The sequence below is a fragment of the Nelumbo lutea genome, chromosome 1 (assembly GCF_056320005.1).
Source record: "Nelumbo lutea isolate HS-2025 chromosome 1, American lotus-T2T, whole genome shotgun sequence".
Classification (NCBI taxonomy): domain Eukaryota; kingdom Viridiplantae; phylum Streptophyta; class Magnoliopsida; order Proteales; family Nelumbonaceae; genus Nelumbo; species Nelumbo lutea.
In genome coordinates, this window is record NC_142684.1 from 6,426,231 (window position 1) to 6,438,047 (window position 11,817).

Here is an 11,817-nt window from a genome sequence, read left to right on the forward strand (position 1 = left end):
TGACAGTTTAAAAACACTGATTGTAGGGATTTATATGTTTTCCCTGGTTCATCCATGCATTATCTTATTTTTTCCACCTTATCAATGCATATAGGAAGTGTATCAAATGCATTTCTTAAAATTACGTTTATTGATTAATTTTCATTGCAGCATGAATTTGTGAATGATCAAAATTAACCATGAATTGGATATTAATCCTACGATGGAACCAGGGAACATTACCACCCTGCTTCATTCCATGTATTCACCTTTCATTCTTCAACAGCCTATTATACATTCAATAGCCTCTAAGAATGATGTCCAAGTATTCAAAATTTGTTGTTAAGAACAGATATGGAGCACAATGAACCATTATGGAAAAGATATGGCACAACCGTGAACTACAAAGAGAATTTAACACCTTCATCATCAGTGGATGCACCCTTGAAGATTGCAACCTTCCCCTTCTGTTCTAGTAATTTCAGAGCCCGCATCAGCACCGTTCGGTCCATCCCATGAAGCTCTGGGGCACAGGCAGATAGAAAGTAAAAGGAATTCAGTTTCTTGTATGATAATGATAAGAGATTATTTATAGAATGTACAGATTCATGTTGGTGAGGCATCCTATAGTTTAATCATAATATGGAAGCATTTTAGTTCTATTTGGAAGCTATCATATTTTAAGCGTATCTACCAAATTTAATGGCCATGATATATCTGTCTAAATTGGTCAGTTTCCTGCACGAGATCAACCAGTCCAAGAGCAAAATCATTTCGGTATTATTACCAACCAAGATCGGAAGATGCCTCAATCTACATTATGATACCGAGATAATGGCTTGCAAATAAGAATGAGCATGCTAAACAATTCAATATGATGACACATGAATAATTTTTTTGATCAATAACAAAAAAAGGTTGATTAAAAAATATACATAAAGATTACAGAAATGTGCAAAACAGCCCAATCTTAGGCTAGACAAACCAGCCTAACCCATTAAAATTTTACTCTTTTACAAGTGAGCTCAGAATAATTGATCCCTAGTTACCGTTTGTTTGGCCAGTCCATTTGCCTATCTAGAAACTCAATGAACTGTAACCTCCATATTTCTCATAATCCATTTAATTTCTTTGATCTCTTGCCTGAAATACCACAGCCCCTGTTCATTATGCTTTAATCAGCTTATCACCACTTGTGAATTACCTTCAAAAACAACTCTTGTTAGATTCCATTCCTGTGCCAACCTTAATGCATGCAACACAGCCATCAGCTCTGCCCTTGTGGAACTACCACTCTTGGGCCTGAAAATAGGGCAAGAAACTCTCCATTCTCATTTCTAACATTTCTAAAGACAACAAAAGTGGTGATAAGAGCTTATCTTTATAAATCCCCTTCTTGGTGGATTCCACTGCATCTGCCTTACTTCCATTTGTCAGTTGGTGACTTCCTTAGTAATATCATCCATTGTGTATCTGAAAAAATGTGCATTGTTTTCATACAATGCATCACCCTCACTGTAATGCAATCAATAACAGCTTCTATCGTCTTTTTCTCATCACTAAAAATTTTTACATTTCTTTCTTCCTAAATTGTCCAAATGATTGCAGCCCTAGTACATTTCACTGTTACTCTTCCATTTTTTCTTGGGATATTTAAGAAAGAAGGGTTGGCAAACTTATCAATTCTGGGGGTGGAGTCCATTTGCAACCAAACTGTGAGAGAAACCACTCCCAAATGATTGCAACAAATGGATTGGAGATTAGTAAATTATTATGAAGGTTCCCCACTTGCAAAGCAAAGAAATCACACATTTGGAGAAAAACACCAATTGGGTCTCCTCTTTTGAAGAACATCACAAGTGTTGATCCTTTCCCAAAAAGCCTCCTAGCAGAAAACCATAAATTTTTGGGGCACTGGTTTACTCCAATTGTTTTAACTGCAAAAGGTGGGAACAAGGGGAGGGGGGGAGAACAAAGAAGGCATGAGAAAAGGTTCCCAAAGGATGGGCAGTCCAACTATGACTATTAGGCAAAGAATTATCTGAAAAAAAAAAAAAAAAAACCTTCAAGGAATCCATCAAGCTGATGGATTGTCTTCTAACTCAATAAGCCATATAAGCCATCATAAAATCTAAACTTTCATAATTTGTTGTTTCCAGGGGACAATAATTTGTGAACACAGACATATCTTATGTCAACCATGCTGTTGCACTTGCATTTTGTCCTTCCCTGAAAAGGGAATACATTATGCTCTATTCACCTCCCATGCAAGACATGGTCCACAGACTCACATATTGGGACCATTCATTTATGGGAGCCTCTTGGATAAAAGATCACCCTGCTATCACAACAGGAGGAAACCAGACCCCAAAAGCGAGAGGTAAAATAAGGTAGCTGAAAAAATGCAAGCAATTAAGCATGAAATTGATTTATGGACTGTTGTTGTCCATAGACTAGGGTTGTATTTGGCACCATTGCCGTTTCTTCATGAAACATTTGGAGTTGATCAGTAGAATTGGTAAGAAATATGAGTTGTCACATCACATAAGGGAGTCGCTTCAACCAAAAAAATGCATGTGGGGGACTAATCATTGCCATTTATAGTTGAAATGTCAAATTTGAACCCAAAGCGTTTCTGGCTATGTGACATGACAACTCATATTTCACACCAATTTCTATTAATCAATCCCAAACCCAAACGTTTCATGAAGAAATGTCAATGGTAGCAAACACAACCTAGACTGTTCAGATTGAAGAACCATTTAATGCAGAAAGCGGTTTCACATGTTTAATTTCAAAGTTCAAAGGGATCATCTATACAATCTATCATTAAAAACAAAGAATTGAATTTACCTGTTCCTCGAGATTCAATTCCTGAACGAATTTCCTCAACTGTCATCACGGTGTCTTCAAGCCCATTGTCCTTAGCCTGATCATATAAGCAAGAAAAATCAGAAGGAAAGAAATAGCTGATACTGCTTTGTCACTCACATTAAAATTGCCATTTTTACTCACAAAGCGTAAGATACAATCAGCCCAATCTTGAATCCGAAGCCAGAGAATAAGGCATCTTTTGTGTCCCCTATCCATCCATTCTGCACGCCCTGCAAGATTTAAGAAATTAGATATTGGGTTTTTTTCTGAGGAAAAAAAAACTGAATATTGTGTTCATGAAAAATGAGATTAAAATAAAATGAAGTTTTGGCACAATCACAACAAACCTTCAGAGACTAGGGCTGATAGAAATGCCTCTTTAGCTTCATGACTGAGAGATCCTGAACAAACACAAAAAAACATAAAATCATTCCACTGTGAATAACAGGCCTAAGAGGGTAATTGAATTTCAATTATATCTTGGTAAATCCATGAAATACCCCTGGCAAGGTTCAAAGTATCAGAAACACAAGGTGTATCAGAAAGACAATTTTAAGAGACGTATTGGGATACACTTTGCATAAGCATGGATACACTAGGAAACTCAAATAAATCTTAAGAATTATATTAATAACAATAAATAAAAGTTTTATATAACTATAAATAAGTAATTTAAACGTAGAGAACCATACTTTAATGGTTTATATAAAGTATGAGATATTGGGATACAATTAGTAGCTGTTGAAAGATGATGGGAGAACTAATGCATATATCTTAATTTTCAGAAAATCAATATAATTTACATTAAATATTATTAATATATAAATTTTAATAATTAATTTTAGCATTTATTGACAAACATCCACTAAGAAAAGAGAAAGTTTACTTAAAAGCAAAACTCATATAATTATGACAAGCAAGTGGGGCATGTCCTAGTGGTGGGCTAACCACTATTACAATCTACTGACCAAGGTTCAAATCTTCTTATTGTTAAAATTTGTAGTTTTTAAAAGTGCTTTAAGGAGTAATTAATGGCTTGTACTTAAGTATTAATTACCTAAATTATTGAGAGAGAGTGATTAGTGGCTTGTAATTAAGGATTAATTACCTAAGTTAATGAGAGAGAGAGAATGCTTATGGCTCGCAATTAAGGAACAATATTTAAATTAATGAGAGAGAGAGAGAAATGAAATTAATAAGAGGAATTCAAATTCAAATTTGAAAACATGAAACCAACTGATACACTACATATTGGGCCGTATTGGCTGATATATTACAAAATTTAAAACCTTGATCCCTGGTCCTGGTGCTTTTAAAAAGGTATAGTCTAATATTCCAGAAAAAAAAAAAAAAAAAAAAAAAAACACATTACCATAAGAAAGGACTTACTTTCAATAACAGGATTGGAGAAGAGGGGAAATTCTTCCTCTAGTCCAATCACAAATATCTTCTGAGTTCTGCAGTAATCAAGTATCAGTTCCTTCCAAAGTTGAACCTGCTTTTCCCGAGTTTCCCTTATTGGCTGCAAACTGAAGGGGAAAAAACGATAACATGTTAAAATGAATCATGGGTTTGCATGTCAATTAGGATCTAAGACAGAGAAAGAAAGGGCTATGCAATCAATAAAAAAAAATAATTAAAGACAAGGGACATTGTTCTCCTGGTCCAGAAGGCAACAACCATATTATATAAATGCAAGTGTCATTAAAATTCTGTCACTTGTTACAGAAGAAACATTTTATCACAACCAAATGTGAGAAACTCACTGTTGGGAAATATATAGTGAGAAGAAGGATATGTGGACCAACTTTGATTGCTACTATTGTCCCAGCTAAAAAAATGGACTTGCCAGAAAATATATTGGATTTAATATTAAGTCTAGACACCACATTGATGTATATAAACAGATCCATGTGGGAGAACAGGCATATACATACACATAAAAAGACACATGCATGTATGATCATATTGCTTATATATGTAAATATGCACCTATATGCGTTGCTATGCATAAAGAAAATGCATTAAGATAAGAAAAAGCTAAATACAAGTGGTATACATGTCGAAGGACCCAAAGGAAAAGAAAAGAGCTAAAACTGTAGAATAGGAAGAATAACTAAAAATGCCAAGTCTTTCACTAGCTATACAAAGGAAACAAAGAGGCCCCGGAAAAACCCATCTGGTCAGTGGAACCCATTAATAACTTATAAAGGCAATAACAGCCACATGGCCCAATACAAATCAAATTGCCACCCAACTCCCCTCCCCCACAAAAAAAAAAAAAAAAAAAAAACACCTAAAGATACCCAGCCCCACAAAACCTAATCACCATCATTCATCTACTCTACAACTTGATCAAGAACCAATTTGTTTCTTCTTAGCAATTTCTTTGATTCTTTTTACCCTGGCCCTATCCCACATAAACCCCTTCTCAATCATTCAAAGGTTTTTGAAACCAGAGCATTTCGTCGTTTTTTCTTACTTCTGAGTCTTCTCACCAAAAGAGGAGACACCTCTCTAATTCTAAATATGTGTTCTTCTCAAAGATCTATTCTGCAATTGACTTTCCAACTTCTTCATTGACAGCCCCTATAGGCCCAGCAACCCTTAGAACATTGTGACTATCTTCAACCCTTAATTTTTCTTCAAAGCCCACATCAGTCTTCTTCATAGGCATCCCGTATTTCTCCTCCAGTTTCCTAAAAGCTTCCCTCACAAATTCCTCACCACCTATGAAGAAAAGTCCAAAAAAGTTACTCCTTCCACTTCAGTAATCACCAGTCTCCAGGTTGATTAAGCTCTCATACTCAACAACATGAGTTTCATATAACTGGATATCTTCATTTATTGAACAATTCTCTTCACCATCTTCTTGGTCAATGCTATCATTGTTATTAACTTCCTCTGCCATAAAAATCTGATATTTTCTTTCTCTTTTATACATCATTGAAATTTGAATGAGATTTTGTCAAACTTACAATGCCTTGCCCATTTCAATTTCTTCTTCATCTCCTAGGACCAATCCTTCTTCAAATCTATCATTAAAATTATTCTCCTCTACAGTCCTGGCACCTCCTTTACAATAGGATAAAACAAACCGGCACCTTCTTCTCCATTCACAATCCTTGAGCCTTCCTTACTTTCACCAGAGGTAATTTTTCCCCTTCCACATGCCTCTCTTCTTCTTTCACTCCTCTTTCAGACCAATGTTTTAAAAGTGCAAGGCGCAGGGGCCAATTTGCACCCGAGGCGCAAGGCGCAAGGCACAAGGCGAGTCACGCGCCTTTTTGAAGCAAGGCGCAAAAATTAAAAAAAATCTAAAAAATAAAAATAAAATGTCAGAAAATTCAAAAAAATAAATAAATAAATATATATATATATATATATATATATTAAACATAATATTAATAATAATATAAACTTAAACTTTCAAATAAATGTTTTAAAAAAACATATTATCTAAAATTAAAATACATAAACATACCATGTAAGGGGTATTTAAATGAAAATTTAAAAATAAAATCAAACATATAAAATATTTTCAAGCATGTAAAGCTCACAATCTCTTAGTTAATGATTTTTATAATTTTAATTGCCTTTTAAGAAGATACTTTATTACTTTATTAAGATGAATGAATGACAACATTAGCAAATAGGGGGTTCTCGGAGTTTCGGTGAACGAGCAAAGCAAGCAAAAAGAGCAAAAAAAGCGTAAAATTTTCAAAAGGCGCCTGGGCTAAGGCAGAAGGTGCATTAGGCACACCAGGCGTGTGCCTTTTCAAAGTGTTGCGCCTAGGACCTAGGCAAAGTGCCTACCCTAAAATGCGCCTCGTCTGGGCGCCTAGGCACGCCTTTTAAATCACTGTTTCAGACCCCTTACCCATTTCTTCATGTACTCTTTTTTTCCACAATTTCAATGGTCAGTGATTCCCTCCTACTCTCTTCAAATTCAACAGTTTCCTGTTCCTGCTGAAAACTATCTATTCTCTTTATGGAGCCCCCTTTCCTCCTCAATAACTTTCATCTCATCTCTAAAGGAATGCAAGCTTCTGTGTTTATCTCCTGTCTCTGTGAAATTGTATCTTCTATCTCCTTCACAATATCCTCCCTTCAATCATCTCCAACAATGTCATCCAACTCATCTTTCTAAATTTCTTCTTCAAGAGTTCTCACTGACAATGTCTTCTTCAAGCACATTGATTCTTTACACTATCAGATTCTTCCCTTGATCTCCACGACTCCACTGTCTCATTTCTTCTTATTATTGTAAATATACCTGGATAAACCAGACAAATTTGCCTCTTCCTTCATTTCTGTCTTTTTTTTATTAGCAACACAGAAAAGATTTCATTAAATTTAGATAAAAAATATATTTTATCTCTGTCTTTTTACTTACTAGAATCTTTACATTGCGATTTTTCCTTTGAGTCAATGATTTATTATCATGATAGAATTGAATCTTAGGCTTGCCTAAGCTTGGGGGATTGATGATAGATCTAATTTATTGTCTCCTAGAAAACCCCTTTCTAAATTCTTCACGAGGCCAAACCACTACCAATCTGTTGGTTTTGTGAAACCACCATTTACCCCTTCCACACGAGATCTGTTTCTTGCCATCAGATCATCCTTCTGAAAATATGTCTATTCTACTCCTTCCAATGAAGAAAAGGGTAAGATATTACAAAGAATCTCAATTCTTCTGCAAAAGCCTTTGATTGGACTGCAGGGGGGGCACCATGGCAAGAAAATATCTGATAAACTTATTATCCACTCCCTCTTGAAGAGTGCAATAAGGTAGAATCAGACCACATAAGGATAGGAACAACAGGTAGTAAATGTGAAATAAACTCTTTATAGATTCCACAAGGAAACCATCTTTTCTCAAGATTCCTTCCTCTGGAAATAAGACGATTGATAGTCATGAACACATAGGACAGAGACAATTTGCTCTTTTCAGTATTGCATATCATTTTCAATCATAAGGCCTCCACAATTAACCAATGTGGAAGATATAAAATTAAATTGGTTGCATTTTAATTTTTAAAGCTCAACACAATTACTTCATATTGATGTACTAATCTAAAGATCAAGTGGTTTCCAGGTCAGTGTCTATCTTCTGCAAGAGAGTGTGAGAGAGAGTAAATAAGAATGAAACTAAAAACTAAGGGGTTACTTATTAACACAATGCAAGTAACAAATAAAACAAAAAGAACAGTGGTAAGAAGATTACGTGAAGTAAGGTGGGTAATTGAAGAAATGGGGTAACTTAAAGTCACCCAGTATCTGCATCTCTCGATTGTTTTGTCCTGTAGAAAAGACCTTTTAACTGCAAGGCTGCAACTTAAAAACAATAGATGAATATAATTTAGCAAGATAATGATGGATCAGGTGAAAATATATTTATTCCCCAATCCACAGTTTATTTTTTTGTTCAGGAAATAATTGACCATGCCTCATGTACGCAAGTTAAATTCTTCTTTTTACAGTATAATTTTTTATCCACTAAGGCCTTACAAATAAACAAATTTAACATATAACCAAGAAAAAGAAGTATTGAAAATGCAACAGAATTTATTTTTTCAATTTGAAAAAAACAGAGATTGGCTTTCAAATAAATATTCCCATGGTCTTCTTCTGTGGATGCAAATATAAAATAAATAATACCAGAACCAACAAGTTTCTGACTAAATTCAATTGGAAAGTCTAGCAATTTTCTCCAGGTAATTGTTTGTGCAGGAAATGTTACAGGGGACAGCTGGAGATGATTTGTTTGGCTTCCTAAATAGAAGGATCCATTTTTGGTACTTATAGGAGAAGCACATCTGCAGTGGAAGAATGAATCCACCCTCTTTTTAAGGAGTGCAGGAAAATTATGAGAAAGAAGACCGTTTCAGAGAAAACCTCCATTAAAGCATTTCGCTCAAACCAAACTTTATACAACATCTACGTACATTCTTAAGAAAACCTAGAAGCAGAAGTATAAAATTACCTAATATAAATAGCTGTTCCGAATATAAGTCCAATAAACCTCTAAAACTAATTATTAGCCCGATTAAGCAGTTTCTGTTAATAGTTCTCTGGAACCAACGTACTCTTTTCTAACCAATTTCTCTAACTTGAACTAAAACCTTCGATTTGCAATCTCAAATACTATTCAGAACCGTAATTTTTTTCCTTCGTTAATCAGAACTAGCTATTCCGAAACCATTTAATCACATTCAGTCAATAAACCTAAGCCAAGACATGCCCAGAAACAAAAACAGAAATCCACATAAACTAGAAAAGAAATCAAGAACAATTACAGAGAGATAAGCAAGATTAGAAAGAGAGACGCCAACTTCACCTGCTAGAGATCGATCAAGTTTGAGACATTACATCGTTCAGCAGATTGATTCGAAGCCCGGGAGTCGGTCACACCGGCCTTTGTGGCTTTATCACTGGATAGAGAGAGATATCAGCTAATGGTGATCACGGCGTCCTCTACTCCTACGACCGATGATGATCAACCCATTAAAACTGATCAACGAAGGAGATCGCTTTGTGTTAATCGTGATTCGAAGGGTCCCACACGGAAGGGGCCATGTTAATGCATTTGGGTTCCATTCTGACGTCTGACAAGTGGTGGATCATGTGGAGAACGAAGAGCGTATACACCGAAAACCTAACAAAATGGTGGCAAGATATCGGATCAGATGATCGGATCTACCTCCATCCCAATTCGATTCGGTTTACACAAATGCCTCATCTTATCCGAAATCCGATTAGGTTTATATGGGTTTATTCTGACCAAAACCCGATTAAGACTGCCCGACCCTAACCTGATATGTTGGGTCAGTGTGGGTTTACCACCTAACCTAACTCTATCCCTATTATTTCAGTAAATAACAAGATTCCGGTGCTGGAGTTGAGCCACCGCCACCAACTCCACTGCGATTCCAAAGCTGAAATCACAACTGCGAAAAAATAAAAGAACTAATTGATTAAAGACTACCGGAGATGCTTCCTCTGAAACTCATCCAAAGCTGAACTTGAGAGATCGTAACGGAGAAAAAACCAATTGATGAAAACACAAAATCACAACTGCGAAAAAATAAAAGAACTAATTGATTAAAGACTACCGGAGATGCTTCCTCTGAAACTCATCCAAAGCTGAACTTGAGAGATCGTAACGGAGAAAAAACCAATTGATGAAAACACAAAATCACAACTGCGAAAAAATAAAAGAACTAATTGATTAAAGACTACCGGAGATGCTTCCTCTGAAACTCATCCAAAGCTGAACTTGAGAGATCGTAACGGAGAAAAAACCAATTGATGAAAACACAAAATCACAACTGCGAAAAAATAAAAGAACTAATTGATTAAAGACTACCGGAGATGCTTCCTCTGAAACTCATCTAAAGGAATGAAAGAAAACAACTTGCATGATCCATGGGCTTGGATTTCAGGTACCGTTCAAAAGTTTGGCTTTTAAGGTTTTCGGTTGTTGTTCCAAAGGATGAGTTTCAGAAAATTTTTGCTGAAATTTCTGGTAGCAGATCATCCGTCTTAAGTTATGAGGTGTTTTGCGTTTTGAATCTAAGGTGCTAAAGGGTTTTGGAGTTTTGCAAAATCAGATTTTTTTCGTCGTCTTGCTTCAAGCAAGGCACGACTATACTTTATGTGAAATCAACTTCATCAGGTTCCCGTTATACTTGCTGGTGTCCCCTTGGTTCAGTTGAAAGAGAAGGAAATCTTTCTGTTTCAATTTCTTCAATTGCCTGCTCTATCAATGGTGTTGGGCTTTCCACATCATTTTTTTATTTGGTTTAATGTTTATACTAGCGGGCGGGCGCAGGGGCTGATCATAAGGAATGTGAATTAAATTGTGCAAAAATAATAGTAAAACAAAGCAAGTGATAATGTAAACTAGTTGTATTGCATATAGATGCAGCCCTAGTGCACAGTTATCCCAACCCTCCATGACTCCACCCCACCACAACCAAAAAAAGAAGGAAACGGATAATAAAGGATTTAAATTATTCTCTCTTTCTTCTTCATTGTAGGTTTTTCCATTCTCACAAAATTGATAATCATACTTGAACAATTTTGTCTTTAGAACCAGCCTTGATTAACCACAAATTTAAGTTGCACATATTGAAGGATTAACCAGTTAACAATTGGACACCTTGATTAACCTGAATACCAAACGCCCAGAAGTAGCTTTTATTTTTCCGAGCTCTTTATTAATTATTTGTGGCCATTTGAATGGTTTAGCTTTCGTTTGGAATCCAACCAAATGAAACTCAACAAACAAAAAGCCTAAGAGAAATATAAACTGAAACACAAGAGCATAGGATTCCATCAAACAAAAAGAAGAATAATCATGTGGTATTCGATAAATGCAAATGTCGGAATCAGCATCTGTTCCACAAGCTGATTCTGGGCTCATTAATATCTTTGCAGTCTGCATCAACGCCGATAGAGTCCCACCATCTAAAGGAACAATTCTTTTATTTTTAAACATAAACCTTTTTAGTAAAGATGACAATGTATTTACAAGAATTCCCTACTCAGGGATGTCAAAACATAGATCCATCTTATAATTACAAGCAAAAAAAGGCAAAAATATGGTGAGCTATTATCATTGTCTATCCTACTGACAAGTAAGATTTTATATACATCAAAAACAGAAATAATGTTATTCATCTTTACTTGGCAAGAAAAATAAAACAGAAACCATGTTCTTCACAATCTTAAGTATCTTCTCAGCCCAATGGCATTCCAATTGCGGCTGGTTCATCTATTTCATAACAAGTCTATGGCTCCTATAACTGCCCACCATTCAGCTTCAATGTTGCTTCTTGACATGCATTGGTATTGTGAAGCAAATATAACCTTGTCATTTTGAAACTCAATTACTACCAAACCTATAGTAACATAATCTGAAAGTGGCTCATACCATCCATTCACATCTAAAAAGCT

The 11,817-nt window shown here is 35.5% G+C and overlaps 1 protein-coding gene across 5 annotated transcripts; it reads right to left on the reverse strand.

The window, feature by feature from the left end:
* Window positions 1–156: 156 nt before the first annotated feature.
* Window positions 157–10,641, reverse strand: VPS25 (E2F/DP family winged-helix DNA-binding domain-containing protein). Of its 5 annotated transcripts, none has more exons than XM_088960287.1 (8): window positions 10,226–10,398; window positions 9,197–9,514; window positions 8,084–8,159; window positions 4,243–4,382; window positions 3,201–3,254; window positions 2,995–3,083; window positions 2,833–2,908; window positions 157–502 (listed from the first exon to the last, which is right to left on the reverse strand). In XM_088960287.1, the coding sequence occupies exons 3-8, from the start codon at window positions 8,140–8,142 to the stop codon at window positions 381–383; spliced, it is 540 nt and encodes a 179-aa protein (XP_088816413.1). In that variant the 5' UTR covers window positions 8,143–8,159; window positions 9,197–9,514; window positions 10,226–10,398; the 3' UTR covers window positions 157–380. The 5 variants fall into 5 exon arrangements, with proteins under 5 accessions (XP_088816413.1, XP_088816410.1, XP_088816411.1 ...); XM_088960284.1 differs by having other exon boundaries at window positions 8,084–8,187; window positions 10,226–10,397; XM_088960285.1 differs by having other exon boundaries at window positions 8,084–8,187; window positions 10,306–10,393.
* Window positions 10,642–11,817: the final 1,176 nt, after the last annotated feature.

Coding starts and splice junctions, on each gene's coding strand:
- VPS25 (XM_088960286.1), bottom strand. CDS start 8,142: ATGCAGATACTGGGTGACTTTAAGTTACCCCATTTCTTCAATTACCCA. Junction 4,383..8,083: donor AATTACCCACCTTACTTCAC/GTAATCTTCTTA, acceptor TTTCCCCTTCAG/TTTGCAGCCAATAAGGGAAA. Junction 2,909..2,994: donor CTGATTGTATCTTACGCTTT/GTGAGTAAAAAT, acceptor TTATATGATCAG/GCTAAGGACAATGGGCTTGA.